A 21,842-nucleotide genomic window follows, 5' to 3' on the forward strand; every position below is an offset into this window, starting at 1 on the left:
TATAAATGCTGTATTTACCACAGATTTAGAAAGAAATTAAATTGGAATGAATTGAATCAAAGTCTGCACCAAATATTCCGACCGGTGGCAAAGAATAGGATTGGTTTCTATAAAATAAAAACAAATCCGCAAGATCATCTTTGACCTCTGGTGTTCATAAATGTCAAAAAGATGCTTTGTTTTAGGGAGATTAACCAGCAGAAAACGGAGGTCAAACCCTCAACAAGGCACAAACTAAATACTGTTTAGTGCCATTTTCTCCAACTGTCCTCAGAAATATTGATCTTTTTTGAACATCTTTATTGGACACAAATATAAATGACCTTTTCGTACTGTCATTTCTGACCATATTCATACATAAGGAACATTTGTTGTTTCCAGATGGATTGAGCTCAAAATATAACATTTTCAGGAGAATGTACAGTTTTTCCAAGTCAGTTCTTCATCCTATTGTCACTCATAATCATGTCAAAGATGTCGTCTAAAGATAAAACCAGTGATATTTGTTGTTCCAGTCAAGAAATCCCATGAAAAAAATCAAACCCGACAAGGTGACGGCTCATCCTTCACTGCAGCCCACAGCTTAGGGGTGCATATTAATATAAACCTTTAAAAACATGCAAAGTTAAAGGTCCATTTAAGACCCAAACAATAATGTTTTGGCTCAAAATGAATTGATAAACTATTTTGCTTGAATCTTTTTTAATTCTAATGAAATCGTGTTCAACCAACACACTATGGGAATTATTCCACAATCTGAGGTGTTTTTAATGAGATAATGTTCAGCATTAGCATGAACACAAAACTTTAAGATGTTTTTTTTCTATAAATTTAAGTTGTTCCAATGAGTTTTTTGCCTGTTATGTATCTAAATACCGTAATCATAAAAACATGTTGACAAAACATTTAAAAATGAACTTGTTCTAATTTGATTTTCTTTAGTTTAGAAGTAATTTAATTAACAACAAAGTTCTTGGTAATTTTCATATTTTTAACTTTTAATTGTCGCGTTATTTCAACACACAACGTTTAAATTCTGAAAGCAGAAATAACACAATTTTTAAAAGTCCCACAAAATTATAAACAAACACGAAAACTCCTCTTCAGCTGAACACATTTGTCAAAAGCAACGTCATCATTGTGGTTTTAATCCACTCTTTTGCTAAACTGAAGGTTGGATCAACAAATTTCACTTATTGCTTTTGTGCATTTTACCTGTAAAAGACATGAACAGTGACTGTAAAGTTCAGCTGCAGATTTTATGACAATGACTGAAAAGTAATATAAATGTGGATTTTTTTTGGATTTAATCGCAGTTATTTAAAATTCAGTCTGATACCATTTTCCTGGATAAAACACACTTCAAGTACATTAAATTTAAAATAAATAAAATCAATCCAATGTATAAACTTGACAACTAAATAACTGTGCAAGGCATTAAGAAAAAAACAGCATTTCTTCGTCAAACCAAACGTTCTGTAGGTGCTCAGGAACCTCGCTGTGAAGCTCCAGTAGGACACTAAATGTAGTGTTAGAGGGTAGAAGGATGAACTGTGGCTCCTCAAGCTGCAAGAGACGGTGAAAAGCTGTACGTTGAACCACAGCGCTGAGTTTAGCTTCAGTCTCTGTGGTGTTCTTGGTCTTGTCTCCATCTCTTCCAGCGTTTTGTTTCAGTGAAGCCTTTTCCTGAGTTACCTGAGTGAACTTGTGTTTGCTGTTTAGGTGTCGAATCAAACTGGTGGGAGTACTCACAAAGTACTCAGATTGCAGATATTACAAGTTTTTCAGCTGAAGAAATTTCTACACAGCAGACAGTTCAGACACATCCACAAACTGTGCTTGACATCAACACTTCAATCCAGTAGATGTTTGCCAACTGCTAATCAAACCAGAAGAACTGATGTAAACAACTTCATCAGGCTTAGTTTCAGGCTCAGTAAAGCTAATCTGGTTTGGTTAAAAATGCCTCGACCTGCCCTGATCTCGATCTTTAAAATGAGATCTCTAGTAAATGTTCAGTGTAACGCTGCGTCTAATTATTTTGAACGTAGCAGACGACTAAAGTTTTAGAGTTTTATCCTTCAAATGAACTACATGGTCAAGAGCATGGTAACGTTGCAGGCTTAGCACTGCCAGACCATTCTGCAGAGATTAATTTCCAGTGTGCTCGGTTGATGCTTGGAGGTTTTTGTCGTGGTTTCGTCCACAGAACAAAACAGTAACACCAAAGAGCAGAAGGACGAAGCTGCCTGATATTATCAACAAATAGAAAACTTATTCGCCTGGTGAGTCAGACTACAAACGCAGCGTCAGCAGACCTCACAGGTGGCAGTTTGTTCTCCTCTGGATTGTTTTTACTTTTAATTTTGATTGTCCACTTTACGGCTCTGCAGCAGATGCACATGAAGACACGAAGAACAAAACAAGACTAAAGATGTTCTAATTTAGCTAATCGTCAACATGCTAACGTGTACAGTGACAACAGTAACATGCTGATGCTAAACAGGCATGATGTTTATCATGCTAACCATGTTAGCATGATAAACATCATGTTCTTAGTTTAGATATTTGTTTTGCTCACAATGAATAAAGAAATAAATTAAGGGTTTACTAAAGTTATCAGAATTCATCCTGAGGAGAACACGAATGTCTGCACCAGGTTTCATTGCAATATTCCAACAGCTGTTGCTGCATTTCACTCAAAACCTTAAACATGAACCGGTTGGTGGCGCTTAAACAGTCACTTAGGTCATTGAGATTTATCCTGAGGAACAGGAATGTCTGTACTAAGTTTCATTGCAATCCATCCAACAGTCGTTGCTGCATTTCACTCAAAACCATAAATATGAACCTGTTGTGCATTAGAACTGAGGTCAAGAGTCTCTTAAGTCACTGAGGTTCATCCTCTGAGGAACACGAATGTCTGTACCAAGCTCTGTTGCAATCCATCAGACAGTAATTGCTGCATTTCATTGAAAACATGAACCAGTTGGTGGTCCTAAAACAGTCATTTAAGTTACTGAGATTCATCTTCGAGGAGCACGAACGTCTGCACCAAGTTTCATTACAATCCGTTCAATAGTTGTTACTGCATTTCACCGAGAACCATAAATATGAACCTGTTGTGCATCAGAACTGAGGTCAAGAGTCTCTTCAGTCATTGAGATTCATCCTCTGAGGAACATGCATGTTTGCCCCAAGTTCTATTACAATCCATCCCATAGTGATTTCTGCATTTTGCTCAAAAGCATAAATGTGGACCTGCTGGTGGTGCTAAAAGAGAAGTCAAAAGTGACTTAAGTCACCAAGATTCATCCTCCGAGGAACATGAATGTCTGAACCAAGTTGCATTATAATCCAATAAACAGTTGTTGCGACATTTAACTCAAAGCCGTAAACGTGAACTTGTTGGTGGTGTTAAAAGACATGTCAAAAGTGACTTAAGTCACTAAGATTCATCCTCTGAGGAACATGAATGTCTGCAAGATGCTTCATTGCAGTCCAGCTGGTGAGATATTTCAGTCAGGAGGAGGTGAACCGCCCCACAGATGGATGTTACCAGTTCGCTTTGTGCAAAAATCTAACCCAGGAAGTGACTCAGTTTAGACCAAAAGAGACTTTAGAAGATTCATGGTTCCACAAAGCAACTAGATCCCATCTCCTTCAAGAACGGAGTCCAGCTGGAAGTTAAAGACTCACGATCAGCATCCAGAACCAGAACCGAGTCCTTCCCGACACTCAGAGCTCAGTTTACTCATCTCTCGCTCCAGTTTCTCCCTCAGTTTGGAGAATCCGGGTCTCCTGCGAGGCTCCTGCTCCCAGCAAAGCCTCATCAGAGGGTAAACGCCGGGCGGACAATCCTCCGGAGCCTCCATCCGATACCCGGCCTCCACCTTGTCCTTCACCTCCTTCAAAGACTGAAACCACAAGGGAGGAAATAAAAACTTAAAATCTGAACTCAAATGAAGTCTAACAGGCTGGTTTGTTGAACCACAAAATCAATCTAAACTCTGAGAAAACGACTTTATTGTACCTTTTGATAAAATTTACAATATTTCACTTTAATTGTACAATATTTACAGATAAGAGAGCAGTCCTCCTCCAAGGCTGCTCATCCCTTGTATGGCATTGTCACAAATGCAGAATTATTAGTATTATTATTATTTTTGAGATGCAGTATTTCTTTATTAGTTATTGAATAAACAGTCTAATAATATCAGTGTCTGAAAACCAACTGCTAACAAATGACCATGTGCAGAGTTTAACTGAAGGGGAATATAAATAAATCAGGTTGCATGTAATTAGTATTTAATCACGTGCATTTAAAAGGACACCACCTGAAGCAAAGTGAACAACGAGCTTTAGTGTCGTACAGAAGGAGAGACTCTTTAATTTAAAGCTGCTGATCCTGTTGATACTGAAGTCTGTACTGTTGGCAAAGAAACAAAGCGCCTCATTAAGAGCAGATTATCTGAGAAGACAAACAGAGAAATATCTGTCTAACAACCACCACTGTTTGTTTAGCACTGATGTTCCAGAAGCTGTACTTTTCTGGTTATTTACATGTTTAAACCTGCATTATTAGATGATGCCACTCTGATCATGAACAGTTCAGAGATTTAATAAACAACACATCGCCTTAATGTTATTTTAATATTCTCATAGGAGTGTTTGAATGTTAGTCTATGTTTTTATATAGACATACATATATTTAATTGAAATGAACTTTTATAAGAAATACTTTGTTTGTCTGTCAATTACATGACAGTGCCCAGGCAATAAGCTGTAAGTACTTTTTGTTATTTTATGGATTAATAATTATAATTAGTATTATTATGTATACAACAGAAAATGTATCATTTTCCATGATAGATATACCTTTAAGTAATAGTAAGTGTTCATTTTTATTATAGATTTACCAGTAAATAACCAGAAAATGTCCTGTTTTTTCATTGTTGGTCAAACATTAATTATTTGTTATTATTTGTTTTGTTTTGTTCTTTTATTAGACACAAAATTAGAAGCAGAAAATTATCTTCTTTTCGTCATTTGACCTCTAAAGTCATTAAAATCTGGAAAATGTCTTGTTTCTTCTTGTTGCTGTGGACACACTGTTAATTAACAGAACATTTCTGTTTTTTTAATTAAAGGCTGGATAACAAGCTGTCAGCACTTTTTCTGTTATTTTATAGATTTTTTGGATTTTTGCAGTTTTACTCATGTAGATATACCATTAAACAACAGAAAATGTCCTGTTTTTCACTATTGACACACCATATGATGGCAAATGTCCATTTCTATTTAGCTTTTTTTTACCTGACACAAAATTAAGAATTTTCTTTTCTTTCTTTACTATGAAGTCATTAAAATACAGACCAAGTCTTGTTAATTAAGTGAACATTTGTGAGTACATTATTACTATTATTTTATCCATCCACAAAATTAAAATGCATACTCTGTGTAAACTAGACGCACCACTAAAATACATACATTTTTCCTTTGACAACTTGAGTCACAATTAAAATCCAGAAAACAGTTTATTTCCTCTGTTTTCTCTCACAATAGTCTTTCCTTTGCCTCATCAGAAATGTATGGTTTTTTTAATGGAATTCCTGATTTCTGGCCTGTTTTTGTTCTAACTGTGTCCAGGTTGAGGACAGCAGATGAAAATAAGGCCGTTAATGAGAGGATGCTAGACATCTCACACTGATCTCTCAGGCTGATCTTCCCTGTTCTCTTTCCTGCCCACCTGCACTAAAACTTCCATCACAGGTGAAGATCGGCTTCGTCTTCCCACCGCCAACTGTTCGAACGCCCGGTGAACAATGAGATTATTCGGCAGGCCTGGTAAACCTCTGCGTTATCCTAACCCTTCCTGCTCCGTGACGCTGATCCGCTGATGAGTCGGACCACAGTCCTGGCAGCTTTTCCACTGACACTCCCACTACGTAACACCAGAAATCCTGGCGTGACACGATGACGTAACCTCCAGCCTGCAGGGCATCGATGCTTTACACCGGCTGCATATTCTGACCTCGTTAAACGTCACATTTACTGAGAAAAAAACACACTCAACATATAAACCCTTGTGGATACCACTTCAGGTGACTAAATCTACTTTTTGTTCATCACCAACTCAGAGCATCATTATTATGGGATGTATAGTAGTTTGAAAAGTGAAATTGCAGCAGTTTAATGACAGAGTCCCAGAAACAATCACTGGTTTCCTGGATGTGTTTCTGTTTCTGATAATTCACCAGAGGAAACTGTAAAAAATGCATTTTGGGTAAACTTTAAGGCTGGTTTTGTGTTTCTTTGTGGTTGTTTTGTGTCTTTTCTGACCACAGTGAATGCATAGTCCCGACAGTTAAGCATGGAGGTGGAAGTATGATGATATGAGGCTGAAGAAAACTTTTCAATTCACTTAACAGGTGACATTTCAGCAAGATGGAGAGATTTGTTTTAACCCACGAGTTGTCCTGCAGGTCAAACTGACCTGTTTTAAAGTTTGAAAATGTGGGAAATAAACAAAAATTTTACAGTGAAACTTCTGATGTCCACATTTTCAACATTTTTGGGAAATTTTTGGTGGAAAAAAAGAAATGTTAAAAATGTTTATTAATAACATTCACATCAAATGATTTATTTTTATGTGAATGTTCTTAAATAAAAATATTAGAAGTTTTACTGATATATATGTAGTCACTTTAGATATTTTTAGGATTTTTTGGAAGGTTTTTACTCATTTTTTGAAAATATTTACAAGAATTTCTTGCCAAATTTGGGGCATTTAAAAAAAAACTACTTTTAAGGGAAAATTTTAAGGAATTATTGGAATTTTCTTCGTGAAGGTTTTGCAAATTTTCGTAAATTTGTGGAATTTTTTTGCAGAATTTTTGGATTTTTTTCAGACAAAGAAACAATATTTTTTAGTGCCTGTAAATGAAGACAACAGGAGGGTTAAAAGGTGTATTCTGGGTAAACTTGAAGGATGTTTTTGTGTCTTTTCTGAGCAGTAGTTCCACAGTGAATGCATAATCCTGACAGTGAAGCATAGAGGTGGAAGTATGATGCTATGAGAATGAAAAACTTGGGGGAAAAATGCATTCTGGGTAAACTTTCAAGGCTCATGTCAGCATGTGTGATAGATGGTTGGTTAGAAGAAATTATAAACAATGAAAGGTTCATTTTTATCAACATTTGACACCAGAATCATTTTCCATTGTGTAAAAATAACTAATACAGGCATATTTTGACATATTATTCCAGGAACTAGAACCACAGTAATCTCATCACCGTTTCATGAAACATATTGCAGTCATTGTGCAGTAAATGAGCTGTAAACACACACACTGACGGCGGTGTTCTGGAGCTACGTACCATCTTAGGATACGGCTGCCGACCGTATGAGAAGATCTCCCACAGAAGAATCCCGTAACTCCAAACATCTGACTTTGTGGAGAATTTCTGCATGATGAGAACAAACGTGTACGAATTTTATGCTTTTCAGAGTTGGTATAAATGCAGGAAGTAATCCATCGCTAACATCCTGATGAATTAAAGACAATCTAGTCCGTTATGTCCTCGACTTGGCGGCTGATTTCTTAACTCTATATAAGAATAAGCACTATTAGAATGTATAAATCAGTTAGAAAATACATGTTTTTATGCAGTAAGTACCACAAATAGCACAGTCATTCATATCAGACAATTTTTTTTGTTTAGTTTTAGGTTTAAATAAGTGGAAATATTCAGTTGCAGCCATTTTACTCACATTATTTTATCTAACAAAATTTCAACCCGACCTCTGCAGAATCAGATGATTTTTTTATGTAAAATAACTTCAGTAACTTTTTCAAATACAGAGCAACTTTAACTCATTAAAAGAAACCTTAACAAATGTAGGACAACTTAATCTAATATAGAGCAACTTTGACTCCTTCTTAAGCAACTTTAACTCCTTTTTAAGCAACTTTAACTCATTTAGAGCAACTTTAACTAACACAGAGCAACAGTAGTACAGCATTAGTTTATCTGTTATTCATGGACAGACTTTTTTGTGTTCCAAAAATCATAAATAAGATGCTTTGATGAGCTGCTGTTTGTCCAGATCTAGTCTTTATCGTGTGTTTTATACTGTATATTATATATGAATGATAATTAGGCTGAATTAAGTTAATTACAATCTAAATCCTCACTGTTAGAAGCCGCTAAATCCTGCAAATGTGTCCATTAATCTAAACCGAGATGTAAGAATGTGGATTTTGATGCCCTGTCATCTCCTTAAACTGACCTCCTTCCTCAGAGCTTCTGGTGCCGTCCACTTAATGGGCAGCTTGGCTTTATCCGACGCCTTGGAGTCGACCTTGGTCAGACCGAAGTCGCTGACTTTGGCAACGCTGTCGTCAGAAACCAGGACGTTACGAGCCGCCAGATCTCTGTGAATGAACTTCTTGGACTCCAGATACTCCATCCCTTCACACACATCGCTGGTGGCAAACACACCGAGAAGTTTTATCAAAATCACACAACGAATCCCCAAAAACAGAAGCTCCCGAACTTTAGCGCCATTTTGATGTGAAAACTCACAGAGAGAACCGAATAAGCTGAGCAGAGTTTACGACCGTACGTCCTCTGGTCCTCAGAAAGTTCACAAGGTTTCCCTGCAACAAACAAACAAACGATAAAACAAAGTATTTTTGAAGCATCACTGTTACAATGATCCCACTTGAGGACCAGAAACTCAATCAATCCATTTAGCAGGAGAGAAAAGTTGCATTCTGGCGACTCCAAGTGGCACAAAGTCATTTTACTGGCAGATTTTTTTTTATTCAAACTGCCACCAAAAGTAAACTAATAACTGATAAACAAATATTTCCTCACTTGCTGGCGGTGGTGAAGCTGCAGAAAAAAGCTTTTCATTCTATATAAATACTGCAAATGCATACAGGGACGTAAAAGATCGATAGTTAATGTGCTTCTCTGGATCTTTTATTGATATTCTGTCTCTAACAATTAGAATAAACATACTGCTGAATTTATGAACCGCTCATTTTTTAAATGTGGCTAAAATCATGAAATATGCAGGAGATTAAATACTTATTTCTCTCCCTGCAAAATAAAAATAAAAAAGAGAGAGAACAGCCCATACTGTACATAAAAAATCTATATTTTAAATTTCATTTTATGTTAAATATTATTAGAAATTATTTAGTAAAGTCCCAGGAAAAATTATTACTTTACAAGTTAGCTGTAATTTTTTTATTTTCATTTTTTTAGAAGTCCACTATAAAAATCTGTATTTTTACAATTTTTTTTAAACATGATTTACTTCTAAAATTCTGTTATTTATATGTATTTAAATCAGCAAAAATACAAAAAAATCAATGTAACAATAATAATTCGTATGATATAAAAGAAAACAAATAAGGGTTGAAAAATGTTTTTTTTTTAAAAATTGTTTCTTTTTTAATTCTGGTAAATTAATGATTATATTCATTTAAAAAAACAACTATAAATTTAGACTTTAGCTGTAAAAAGCTTTTAAATCAGCAAAAATAATCAATATATTACGAATAATTCACATTATCTAAAAGAAAAACATTAAGGACTGAAAAATGGAAAATCATTTTTAACATTTTTTTTTTCAAAATTTTGTTAAATTAAAGATAATATTTAGTAAAATCCCAGAGAAAAATGATTAATTTACACATTGGATTTTTGCTGTAAAAATAAATAAATAAAGAGAGCGAAAACAGGCCAAAAACTGTAGTTTTATTACTATACTGTATTTATTTATGCTCTATTTAAATCTGCAAATTTATTTGAGGATTGAAAGATGGTGAATAATTTTTTAAACTGTTATTTTCCACATTTAGTTAAATTGCAGATAATATTTAATAAAATCCCAGAAAAAGAAATGTTAGTTTACATATTAGCTATTTAAAAAAGAGAGCGAGAGAGATGAAATTAGAATACTATTTTTACAAATGATAATTTGCTCTTTTTTTTCCATTTTAAGTTCACACACGTCCTCCAGGTTTGTTGAAGTCTTCATTGATGTTATTTAGTGTTTTTGTTCTGGTGACTCGTCTGAAGTATTTCAGTCAAACTCGTGGGTTTTGCTTCCGTCTGCAGTTTATTTTCTGCTTCATCGTGTGCAAAGCTACTTTTGCACTCAGTGTATCTTCAGCTCTGCGGTTCTTTCGCTGTTAAACGGTACCTTGGTCATGAGCTCCGTGACGATGTGCAGCCCTTTGTGCAGGATGACGCCCAGCAGACGCACCAGGTTCTTGTGCTGCAGCTTCCTGGAAGAAAAGAGTAAAATAAGTCACAACAAGCAGATTTTTATCCATCTATTTGGACTAATCGTTGTTATTGACAGTTAAATGGATTCAGCTGTTCAGAGAGAAGCTGCAGAAGATAAATAAAAACATGAAGTTTGAGGAAATCTCACGTCATCACCGTGGTTTCCTGCAGGAAGGCCTGAGCCGTAACGTCACATTTTATGGTCTTCACTGCCACTCGCTGGCCCATGTAGTCGCCTTCATACACCGCTGAGGGATAACAATGAAACTCTGTAGACTCTCAACCACAAAAAGTCAAACATCTTCAGCAGAAAGAAACTTGTTCTTGACGTTTCATCTTCTCTAGACTTCTTCCTTTCTCTCGGATTCTCTGTGAAACATCTTCAAAAACATAAGTCCAGCTCTTCTCCTAGAAATGTTTCTGACTCTTCTTTGTTCTGAGTGTCATGAGGATTCATAAAAAGGTTGATAAAAATCAGACAGAATGAATAAAGCTCACCACCAAACTCTCCTTCTCCGATGTTCTCTCCCAGCGTGAGCTTGGTGATGTCCAGCAGCCATCCAGCTGGAAAACAACAAATACGTCATTAAATTAACCTCAAACATGTTTTTATCCTCTTTAAGATAATATTTGACATATCAAAAAGGACAAACAGGGACTTACGTAAATTATTATACAAAGAAAACCTAATTTTTAAGTCCTGCTTTTCAGAATGATTGTAAAATATGTTTTTTTTAAATTTAGGTTTTTAAAAAAAAAAAAGAATTTACTTCATTATTATTATTTTAGAGATTTTCACAGTTTTGTTAAATAACACATAAGTAAAATCTAAAAAAAAAATACATATATACTATGAAAATATGTAAATATTGTCTACACAAAAAAATCTATTTTTACATAAACTCAGCAAAAAATTCTGTAAATTACAGATAATTGACATTATTTTAAAGAAAAACATTAATGATTGAAAAAATGGTAAATTAATATTTAAACTGCTATTTTCCTAATTTTGGTAAATTACAGAAAATATTTAGCAAAATCCCAGACAGAAAAAATATTGATTTCTACATTAGCTGTAAAATAAAATAAAATAAAATAAAAAAGGGAGAAAACATCTTCAAACTGTAAATAATGCCAGCTATAAACTCTGTATTTTTATAAATGGGAAGTTAAAAACAAAAACAGGATTCTCGTGTTATTTCTTCCAGTGCAGATGTGCAGATGCAGATGTTGTTCTGCTCTTACTCTTGGACAGCTCCAGTTCTGCTGATTTGGTTCCGTGTTTCTGTTTGGGCTTCAGCAGAGTCGTAGCGATGGAACCTTTATTCTTTGAGTAAAACTGAAACAGGGAACACAACGTTCACTTATTATTTACACGTTTTTCTGTAAACTGCTCGGTTCCAGGTATTGTTCTGCCAAAATTACGAAGCACTAGTTTAACATTTGCAGTTTAGATTTACCATTAAAGTACAAAAACAGTCTGAATTTTCACTGTAAACAAACTATTAAATAATTTAAAATGCCAACTTCTGTTACAGATTTACCATTTAATAACAAAAATGTCCTGTTTTAATGTTTACACTTTATTAGTGAAATCACTATTTTTAAAAAAGCCTTAATTCACATAAATACTGTAAAAAAAAAACAAATATTTTCCACATAAAATAGTTTATTTTTACAAATATTAGTTTGTGTTTGACTTGTAAAACTCCATGATTTTTCACTATATTTAATCAGAAAAAACATCTATATATTACAGAATATTCACATTATTTGAAAGAAAAACTTTAAGGATTGAAAAATGGTGAATTAACATTTCTATTAATGTCTTTATACTCCAATAAATATCTGTATTATGCATGTAAATGTCATTTACTGTTATAGATTTACCATTTGATAACAAAACAGTTTTCATTTTCACTGTAAATACATCATTAAATAAATTAAAATGTCATTTTTTAAAAATAGATTTAACATTTAATAACAAAAAAGTCTTAATTTTCAAAATAAATGCATCATTACATAAATTAAAATGTCATTTACTGTTATAGATTTAACATTAAATAACAAAACAGTTTTCATTTTCACTGTAAATGCACCATTAAATAAGATTCACTATTAAATTACAAAAAAGTATTGTTTTTACTGTTTATACAATTAATTTATTTTTTACACTGTTAAAATGTTAAAAACTTTCTGATTTTCACCCCAACAACACCAATTAAAAGTAGAAATGCTCCTTTTGTAATAATTTCCATTCAAGTCACTAAGAAAACACAGGAAACTGTTACCATGGAAACGCTGTCAGTTGACATAAAATCTCAGATTTTAATTAATTTCAAAGACAAACTGCGGATAATAAGCTGCCAGGACTTTTTTCTTAGCACGTCTCCAGACTGAATACTCAATAATAAAAAGCCTCCTCAGCATTCAGGAAGTTATTTAAACCCTCAACAGACGGCACAGATGATTAAAACGAACCGCTGACTGCTTTATGAGCTCATTTATTGTGACGCATTCGTTGATTTTTTTTTTACTTTCTGACACGACGTGGCCCAAATGTTCAGCTGCTCTGACTCAGGACTGAAGCCATCTGCAGCTCCCTGATAAGAAATAAGCATAAAGCTGCAACGTCTGAGGAGAATATGTGCTTTAGCCGGACACAGATAAACCTTAAATGGGCTGAAGTTCACGTTGACTGACGGCTTTCAGGACCACAAACGTTATACATAGTCAGAGGAAGGAAGCAGCACGCGGTGTCTCATCTGAGGCCCCATTTCTGAGAACCAACACTTTATTCTGAGCTGCTGTGATGCTGATTATTCCGATCTGTCCTGACATCACCCACAAAGAGAGATTCAGACTTTTCAAACTACGGTAATCACAATCTGAGAAAAATGAATAAATCTCAGTTTAAAACGGTGATATCCCATGAAAATCACTTTGTTCTTAGGTGGATTGTAATGAAATTTAGCACAAATTTTCTCATCTTTTACAACCATTAAATGCACATTTTTATTTGTCTGAAACTTCTTCAGATGATCAAATACGTTAAAAACCTTGAGACTGTGTTTGAGTTTAAAGCGATTCTGATCAGCTCCTTCTGCACCACGTAAAATGTTCTGGTGTGGTTCTGCATTTAAGAACCAAAGAACAAAGTATTAGCCTGTCATGGATGCCAATGAAAGATGGTAAAAGTGAAGGTAAATCTGCTAAATTTAAACATAAAGTAGAATCTGAATCTAAATATGCTGCTAGCTAAACATCGACGGTCTTTCTCCAGATTATTTTGAAAATGTGGGAAAAAAAATTTGGGGGAAATTTCTGACCATTTTTGGTGGAAAGAAGAAATGTTAAAAATGTTTCTTTAGAACATTCACATAAAAATCAACCAAAATCACTGGATTTTGGTTGATTTTTATGTGAATGTTCTTAAATAAAATATCTGAAGTTTTACTGATATATATGGAATCACTTTAGATATTTTTAGGATTTTTTTGGAAGATTTTTTACTAATTTTTTGAAAATATTTACAAGGATTTTCTTGCCAGATTTGGGGTATTTTTAAAAATAAAACTTTTAAGGAATTATTGGAATTTTCTTCCTAAAGGTTTTGAAAATTTTCAGAAATTTGAGGAATTTTTTTGCTGAACTTTTGGATTTTTTCAGATGAGGAAAATCATTTTTGGTGCCTGTAAATGAGGACAACAGGAGGGTTAATCTCATCTGCTTAATGTGTACGTATCCATATACATATGCAGACTAATAACCTTTGAGTCTTTAGTTTTCAGAATATGTGGTTTGGAGCGTTCATATTTGAGAATTTTAGCCATTTTATGTGAACACTGTGGAATTTACTCATGATTATCGTCGCTATTTAAAGCTGTTTGGGGTAAATTACAGCGTCCTGTCTAATCTATGCGTTGTGGTGAGTTGTTTCTTCTTCAGAATCTTTTCGTTCCAGACTGTCTGGTTGAAGAAAAGCTGAGTCAGACAGGATGTGGGAGTCTTTGTGGAACTTTTGGAGATACTCTCCTATGCTGTTCTCTGGTGAAACAGAAGTGTGAAGAGTTGCTTTGTCCTAAACTAGAAGAGCAAATATAGAAAGCTGCTAAACACCAGAGAGTTAGCATCCTCATGTTAACATCTAGAAAGACTCTCAGCGTTTGTTTTCAGGTGTTTAAAGGTTCATTAGAGACCTGGATGAGGAAATAATACAGTATAGTACCAGAAGAAAAGCAGGAAATCAGAACAGAGCCAGAAAACCGGATATTTTATGGAACAGAACGTGTTTTCTTTTGTTGTCTGGAAGCCTGCAGGTTTTTCATAGACTGTATACAAAGACTGTAGATAAAGATTTAAATACAGTCTATGAATTTTCCAGATCCTCAGAACAGCTGGATTTAGTGCTTAGACTTTTGAATCAAGTGTGTTTTCTGACCTCGATCACGTCGATGAGGTTGTAGAAGAACTGCGTGTTGTCGATGGTCAGCTTGTTGTCCTGATAAATCACTCGGTAGTGGATGACTTCTCCACAGACGCTGACGCACAGAACGTAGTCTCCAGGATGACGGATGCTTTCTCTGACCAGAAACAAACCGTCTTCAGCCGGCTGCAGCTTGTTCACCGCCTCCGGACCCGAGATCTTCCCGTGAAACCAGCTGATCCAACACCAAGCAAAGAAGATCAATCAGCTTCATGATCCAAACACAGAAGAAATGTATTTTACAAATTCTTGTATATGTAGAGAAAATCAGATCACAGAGAGTTATTAAATGCAGAAACTATTCCTAAGCCACATTATTTAAGCGTGGTGGGTTCACTCTAAACAGCAGCTGTGTTCTTATTTTACTGGGAGTCACACTGTTCTTAAGATGTTGTAAACAGAACTACGACTTATTGGCCCAAAAAGAGGAAGCTGCAGTGATTAATGGGGTCAGACTGTTTGTTTGCAGCTTCAGCCCACGTGGTTAGAGATAAAGTTAGAGATAAATGTGATAAACGGGGGCATTCCTGCATTTAGAAGGAGGAGGAAACTCACGGCATCAGGCTGAGGCTGGGATCCACCCGCAGAGCTTCTCTTTCTCGGACGTTGCTGGAGCTGATGAGTCCTTCCTCTCCTGTGCCGTTGTGTTTGGCCTCGTAGAATCCCTTCCTCTGCAGAACACAAGAGGAAAGTATCGGAGTCTGAAGAAACTGGTCTGCAACTGCAGTAAATCAGATGATAAATGAATAAATAAACGGCCGTACCGAGCTGCTGTCTGTGATGGTGAGAACGTCTCCTTTCCGGTACGTCAGCTCTCCTGCTTTGGCTTTACGGTGGTCTGCTTTAGCCACACACTGAGTCCCAGACGTCCAGCTCATCTGAGGACAAAGAAAAACAGGAAGAAGAAGAGAGGCATTTAAATGATACACATAAACACAAGGAAGTCAGGTCTGCGCTTATTTAAAATAATAATAATAATAATAGTTATAATAATAATAATAATAATAATAGTAATAATAATAGTGATACTACTACTACTACTAATAATAATAATAATAAAACACTTTAAGTAAATTGATTTTGTAACTTTCTATATTTGTTTATTAATCACTATTTTATTTTGTAATTCTTCATTATTATTTTTTATTAATCATTATTTTTAATATATAGATTTTATCATTTTACAATAATAAGAAGAATATATATTAATAATAAAAATAATCTGAATAAAATAAAAAATATACTAACAATAATAACAATTATTATTATTATTATTATTATTATTATTGTTAAGCAATTTTATTTTGTAATTCTTTCCATAATTTATTTAACAATATTTCTTAATATCTAATAACTGTAGTAGATTTTTAAAACAATTTTTAATAATAATAATAATCATAACAATAATAACTGTCATCAATTTTACTTATTAATTTTATTATTATTATTATTGATATTTATTTTATTATGTAATTTCTTGAATAACAATAATAATAGTAAGAAGAAGAAGTACGACTACTCCTGGACTGGTTGTGATAGTAGCAGTACTGTTGCAGTATAGGTTCATTCCTTGCACATATTTAGAAAGCAGAATAAAAGAAAATAGAGGAATAAAAATACAAATAAATATACAAATAATTTAAAACATATAGAAACTAACACAGAAGCATAAAGCAGATTATTGGTCGTTATTTACTATAAGACCCATCTGTGGTTCTGTAAGTGTGTTTTTAACAAACTATTTCATATTATATCTTAATATTAATACATAACATTAATATGACGATATAGTAATAATAAAACTGGACCCAACATTCAGCTTTACGCAGTATTAATATATAAAGAGCATTAAAGAACACCACTTAAAGATTAAGACAGTAGAACATTAAAAGGGCAATAATAAAATATTAAAAAGGACATTATCAGCTTTTAAAAGCTTGTTGGGCTGAACGGCTGACTGGATTTTTCTTTCTAAGCTTTAGGGATTAAAACAGTAAAAGCACTGATTCCTACTGTGCTGTAGAAGAAATCAGAACATCAATAACAATAAAATCATCAGATCCTGTCTGTTTTTCAGCAAAACAGCAAAAAAAATCACAGGTTTTCTCTTCAGATGTGAGGATTCTGTATTTATTTTTACAGTAAACTGCTTTTTTTTGAGGTGGTAGAAGAAAAAATAAACATTTAAAGACGTCCCTCTGGGTAATAATGAGCATTTTTCATCTTTTTCTGCCAATTCACAAACAAAACTATCAAAAACAAACAGCTGCAGCCTAAAATTCAACGTTTTGCAGGTTTGAAAACACGTTCATGTCAGTGAATCTGGCTTCAGAAATAAAACAAAAATGTACGTGGGCATCAAACTTTCATGACAAACGCTGTTGTCATGAAAGTTTGATGTAAACAAAGTGCTCTGCTGGATGTATTGTACCCGTGGTATTGTTCACGTTCAGCTTCTCTCATGGTCTGAGGAGACTTTTTTGGGATATACGAGCATCAATTTTTTAACGATGAGATGAAATGTTGATTTCTATTCCTAGCAAACTGCTTTAACTCGTCTCTACTGTACGTACCATTGCCATCAGTGATGCACGATGTTTGGATAATTCAGTAAAAACCTGTAAAAGACAGAAAAAGTCTCTGAGCAGCCAGATAAACCAGGATTTTCTCAGATATCAGTGACTTTGCTAATGATGCCAATACCTGCCAGTCCATCTCCTAACTAGCCCGTTTTACTGAAGTTATGGAGCCTGTTCGCTCAAATCTTTCCTGTCTGGATATTTTTATATTATTTCATCATTTTCTCATGTAGTTTATCATGAAATGCACAAGAGATCAACTGCATACGTGCCAATTCTGACGCTCTGAAGACACGAAAACTGTAGGAATGCATGAATTAGCATATGCTATAAGCTAATTAATGACCACAGTGTCATAAGACCTCCTGTTTATACCAGAGAACTGTTTATTGGACACTGTAAGGCAGAAAACTTAGCCAAAAATTAGCCATGAAATGACCAGAACACAACCCAGCTAGCTTCTATTCAATCAGAAAACAAGGTGAGGAGTGAAAAAATGTATTTCTAATGTGATTATTTCCATCAAAAATGTTTGCTGTTAAACATGTCCAGAGAGAAGAAGCACCCAGTGTCCTACACGATATGAAACACCCCTACGAAGTAAGGCTCTATTTTATGGCTGTACATAAAAGGGGATAAATATTTAATGAATTATTGTTGTTGGCTGCTATAAACAGAATGTGGCTACAGAGTGGACAGACATGACAGTAGATATCTAAAAGAAGAAGAAGACAACAGATTAAGTCAATCCAAATGGAATTTTGCGATTGATTTTTTTCCCTGAATGTTCTTAAAGAAAATATTAGAACTTTTACTGATATATATGTATTCACTTTAGATATTTTTAGGATTTTTGGGGGGGAATTTTTTAATCCTTTTTTTTAAATATTTACAATTTTTATTTTTAAAAATTTCTTTCTTGCCAAATTTGGGGATTTTTAAAAAAATGAAACTGTTAGGGAATTTCTGGAATTTTCTTCCTGAAGATTTTGCAGTTTTTAATAAATTTGGGGATTTTTTTTTTTTTTTTTTTGCTGAATTTTTGGATTTTTTTTTCCAGACAAGGGAGCAATATTTTTTTTGGTGTCTGTAAATTGAGACAACAGGACATTCTAATTATAAATTCACCCCAATATAGAGACAGAATGGATCAGGATTTAACAGTTTTATCTTCAACTCAGACAGGTTTATCAGCTGCAGGTAAATCAGTTATTCATTAAATCCAGAAGTGTGTCACAGCTTATTTTACCACAAAAGCCTGATTTACATATTTTGTCAGGGAGATTTTTACAGAAAATTCAGAATATTTGCAGCATTATTTGCAATGCTGGGCATACAGATGCATTAGAGAACATTAACTCTTTAAATATTAATACAAAGTTTGGCAACAGGCAGCCTAATAAGAATAAAAACACATTTTTGAACCGTATGTTGCTGTAGTTAGATAGACTGTCATCACATTTAGGCAGAATTTTAAATATTTAAATCACAAACGACCCTATGTTTTAAACTTCCCCCTACAAATACACTACAGCATCTGTTCTCCTGGAATATTTTGAACATTGGTCACCAAACAGCTAAAACTGCCCCTGTGTTACATCCCATAGTTGTGGATTTCTTTGTAAAATAAGAAACAACGAGTATCTGAATGCCATTTCTTCGACAGTTTCCAACCAGAATCAAGGCAATAACAGCATAAAAGTCATGAAATTCAGTCATTTTTGTGCCACCTAGAGATTTCTACGCATCTGACCCTCCTAATAAACATTCCTGTGGTCGATCCTCTACCAATAAATCGATCATTTCTCCGTCTTCGCTCCAGCAGCTGCTCCCGTCGCATACGAACCGGACTGACCGGAGGACGGGCGGCTCTCACCGACATTAACGTTTCATACCTGCGGATCCGAGTCAGATTCTGTCCTTCCTCCTGGATCCAGACAGAAAACAACCTCCAGGACGGAGAAAGCTGCAGAGAACGTCCGGTGTCTGTGTCACATCGGTGGGCTGTAGAAGCACCGACAGGAGCCGATGAGAAGAGAAGCGGCACTTCCTCAATACTTGGAAAAATTCACTTTATATTGAAAGAGGCGACGCAAGGGGTGACGCTGGAGCTGATTCACGCCTCTGTCTGTTTATTCCACCCAAACACTCCAGCAGAAAACACAGAAACGATGAGAAATGAGTCGCTGCACCGCCTCAGTTCTGTTAAATGCGGTGGCTGAATTATGAGGCTTCCGTGTTTGTCAGATCAAGTTTACCTGGAAAGTCATATCTAGAGTGCATATTTCAAGAGAAATAACCTGAAATTAGGTGAGGACACAGACTAGCACAGTAAAAGTATTTGCCCCCTACAGTAATTTTCTATTTTTTGCACATTTCTCACACTTAAAAGTCCCAGATCATCACACCAGTACTTACATTTATTGACTATTATACAGAGGCACACACAGAATGTCATTTTTAAGTCATGGTTAATCGAAAACCTACATGGAATCCTTTTGAAAATGCAAGAAAAAGTGTAAAATTTACAAATGAGACCCCAGAAAGTTCCTGGAAGTGTTTTCCAGACCTGTGAAAATTCTTTAGTTAGATTTATTTTAACAATTTTTAGCTGGGAAGCCATATTTAGAGTCCAAATCTCCAGAAAAATAACATGAACCTTGGTGGGGACACAGACTAGCATGGAAAAGTATTTGCCCCTTACAGAAATCTTCTATTTTTGGACATTTCTCAAATTTGGTGACTTGAAAATGTTCCAGATCATCAAACCGACATTTAAATTTGTTGAGTATCAGACAGAGATAAGCCCCCAAAATTCTATTTTTAAATTATAACTTGCTAAAGAATTATTCAAAACCTAAAAAAAAAGTAATTGCCCCCCCTGAACCTAACAGCTGGTTGGTCCACCGCTGGCAGCAACAACTGCACTTTATTTTTGCCCAACATTGTAGTTTGCAGCCGATCCAAATGGTTAAATTGCGACAGCAGGTGATAATTTTTAATTATTTGACCTTGAAAATGCAAGAAAAAGTGAGAGGTCAGTAAGAAGTCTGACAAGAAGGAGCTGGACGAACTCAACGAGCTTTTTAAGCCCGCAGTCGCTGCCCAGAAAGTCAGCAAAGGTGTTGATCCAAAGTCGCTGTGTGCGTTCTTTAAACAAGGCCAGCGCACTAAAGGAGACAAGTGTAAGTTCAGCCACGATTTATCAATGGAGAGGAAATGTGAGAAGAGAGGCGTCTACGTGGACGAAAGAGACGAAGAGCTGGAGAAAGACACCATGGAGAACTGGGACGAGAAGAAGCTGGAAGAGGCGGTCAACAAGAAGCACGGAGAGGCTGAGAAGAAGAAAGCCAAAACACAAACTGTGTGCAAGTACTTCCTGGAGGCCATAGAAAACACCAAGTTCAGCGTCAAGACCCAAGAAAGCAAATATAGCGAGACGAGGTTCCAGTTTATTGCGATTTTGCCAAAATGTTGACGTGGAATCTTTCGCAGAACCACAAAAACTGGAGTTCATAGGGGGCTAGATGTGCAAAGTCAAAAGCTGCTTCCATGTTTGTTTCACTTGAAATTCCACAACATATTTAGCAACATACCTCGTCTTACCAAACATGAAATTCTACTGATGTTGGAGCCTCAACAGTTGGTGAAATGTTCGTAGGAAATATTCATATACCAACAGGAAACTTTGTGGGGCCACGACACCACTCATGTTTGAAGATTTTGTACTTTTCCTCCCCATTCTTAAGGACCAATAAATAAAAACTGTCCTCTTCTGGAGCCAGTCAGTCATTCGGAGCTACTGGAAACTATTTTGTCTGTGCTCTCACCAAAACACTGCTGTGGAAGTTTTATTTCTGGAGATCTTTTACCTCTAAAATGGCTCCAAGCTCAGATGTTCCTTAGAAACTGCTTAGGTCTGAAAACAAGTTAAATTCTCAAAATTCAGTCCAATATTTCATACAACAGTCAGTTCTGGGTCATTAAATGCGTTAAACTTACATGACATGAAGGAAACTTTGCCTCACTGAATATCCCAGTACTTTAAATATGGACCAATTACTGTATTTTTAAAAGAAAAAATATGGATATATCCATATATTTACATTTAAAGAAACTGTCTGGGGCCCCAAAACCACCCGTCTATAAATTTAGCATTTTTTTCCTCCACATATTCACGGACCAACAATTTTGAAAACGTCTTTTGCTGGACTTGTTTAAGCATTTGGATCGACTGCAAACTATTCTGTCCGCTGTAGAACTTTAATTTCTGGAGATATTGAACCTTTAAAATGGCTTCCCAGCTAAGAAGTTCCTTTAGAGGGTGAAAACATAAAAGTTCCCAGGTCTGAAAACAAAATAAATTCTCAAAATTCGGCCAAAAATATTTTATAGAATTAAGTTTCGTGTCTTAACTGATGACTCATAATTCCGTTTCTTCGCGGTGCAGAGAAACTGCTGACAAAACA

At 35.1% G+C, this 21,842-nt stretch overlaps 2 protein-coding genes across 2 annotated transcripts; one reads left to right on the forward strand and one right to left on the reverse strand.

Annotated features, from left to right (window-relative positions):
- Positions 1 to 283: 283 nt before the first annotated feature.
- Positions 284 to 19,596, reverse strand: matk (megakaryocyte-associated tyrosine kinase). The gene is made up of 13 exons (XM_051947590.1): positions 19,269 to 19,596; positions 17,368 to 17,412; positions 15,559 to 15,672; positions 15,350 to 15,465; positions 14,750 to 14,969; positions 11,554 to 11,647; positions 10,807 to 10,872; positions 10,457 to 10,556; positions 10,223 to 10,307; positions 8,590 to 8,663; positions 8,294 to 8,489; positions 7,381 to 7,467; positions 284 to 3,917 (listed from the first exon to the last, which is right to left on the reverse strand). Exons 2-13 carry the CDS (start codon positions 17,374 to 17,376, stop codon positions 3,702 to 3,704), a joined length of 1,377 nt encoding a protein of 458 aa, XP_051803550.1. The 5' UTR covers positions 17,377 to 17,412; positions 19,269 to 19,596; the 3' UTR covers positions 284 to 3,701.
- A 961-nt stretch (positions 19,597 to 20,557) lies between these two features.
- On the forward strand, positions 20,558 to 21,389 carry LOC127533735 (zinc finger CCCH domain-containing protein 15-like). Its single transcript, XM_051947591.1, has one exon. The coding sequence runs from the start codon at positions 20,582 to 20,584 to the stop codon at positions 20,849 to 20,851; it is 270 nt and encodes an 89-aa protein (XP_051803551.1). The 5' UTR covers positions 20,558 to 20,581; the 3' UTR covers positions 20,852 to 21,389.
- Positions 21,390 to 21,842: the final 453 nt, after the last annotated feature.

This window comes from Acanthochromis polyacanthus, chromosome 4 (assembly GCF_021347895.1).
Source record: "Acanthochromis polyacanthus isolate Apoly-LR-REF ecotype Palm Island chromosome 4, KAUST_Apoly_ChrSc, whole genome shotgun sequence".
Classification (NCBI taxonomy): Eukaryota; Metazoa; Chordata; class Actinopteri; family Pomacentridae; genus Acanthochromis; species Acanthochromis polyacanthus.

Excerpts from the sequence above, each read along its gene's own strand:
- matk (XM_051947590.1), bottom strand. Across the intron at positions 10,873-11,553 it reads AGAACTGGAGCTGTCCAAGA|CTGGATGGCTGCTGGACATC; the intron begins GTAAGAGCAGAA and ends GTTGTTTTCCAG. Across the intron at positions 8,664-10,222 it reads TCACGGAGCTCATGACCAAG|GGAAACCTTGTGAACTTTCT; the intron begins GTACCGTTTAAC and ends TGTTTGTTGCAG.
- LOC127533735 (XM_051947591.1), top strand. The coding sequence starts at position 20,582 with ATGGAGAGGAAATGTGAGAAGAGAGGCGTCTACGTGGACGAAAGAGAC.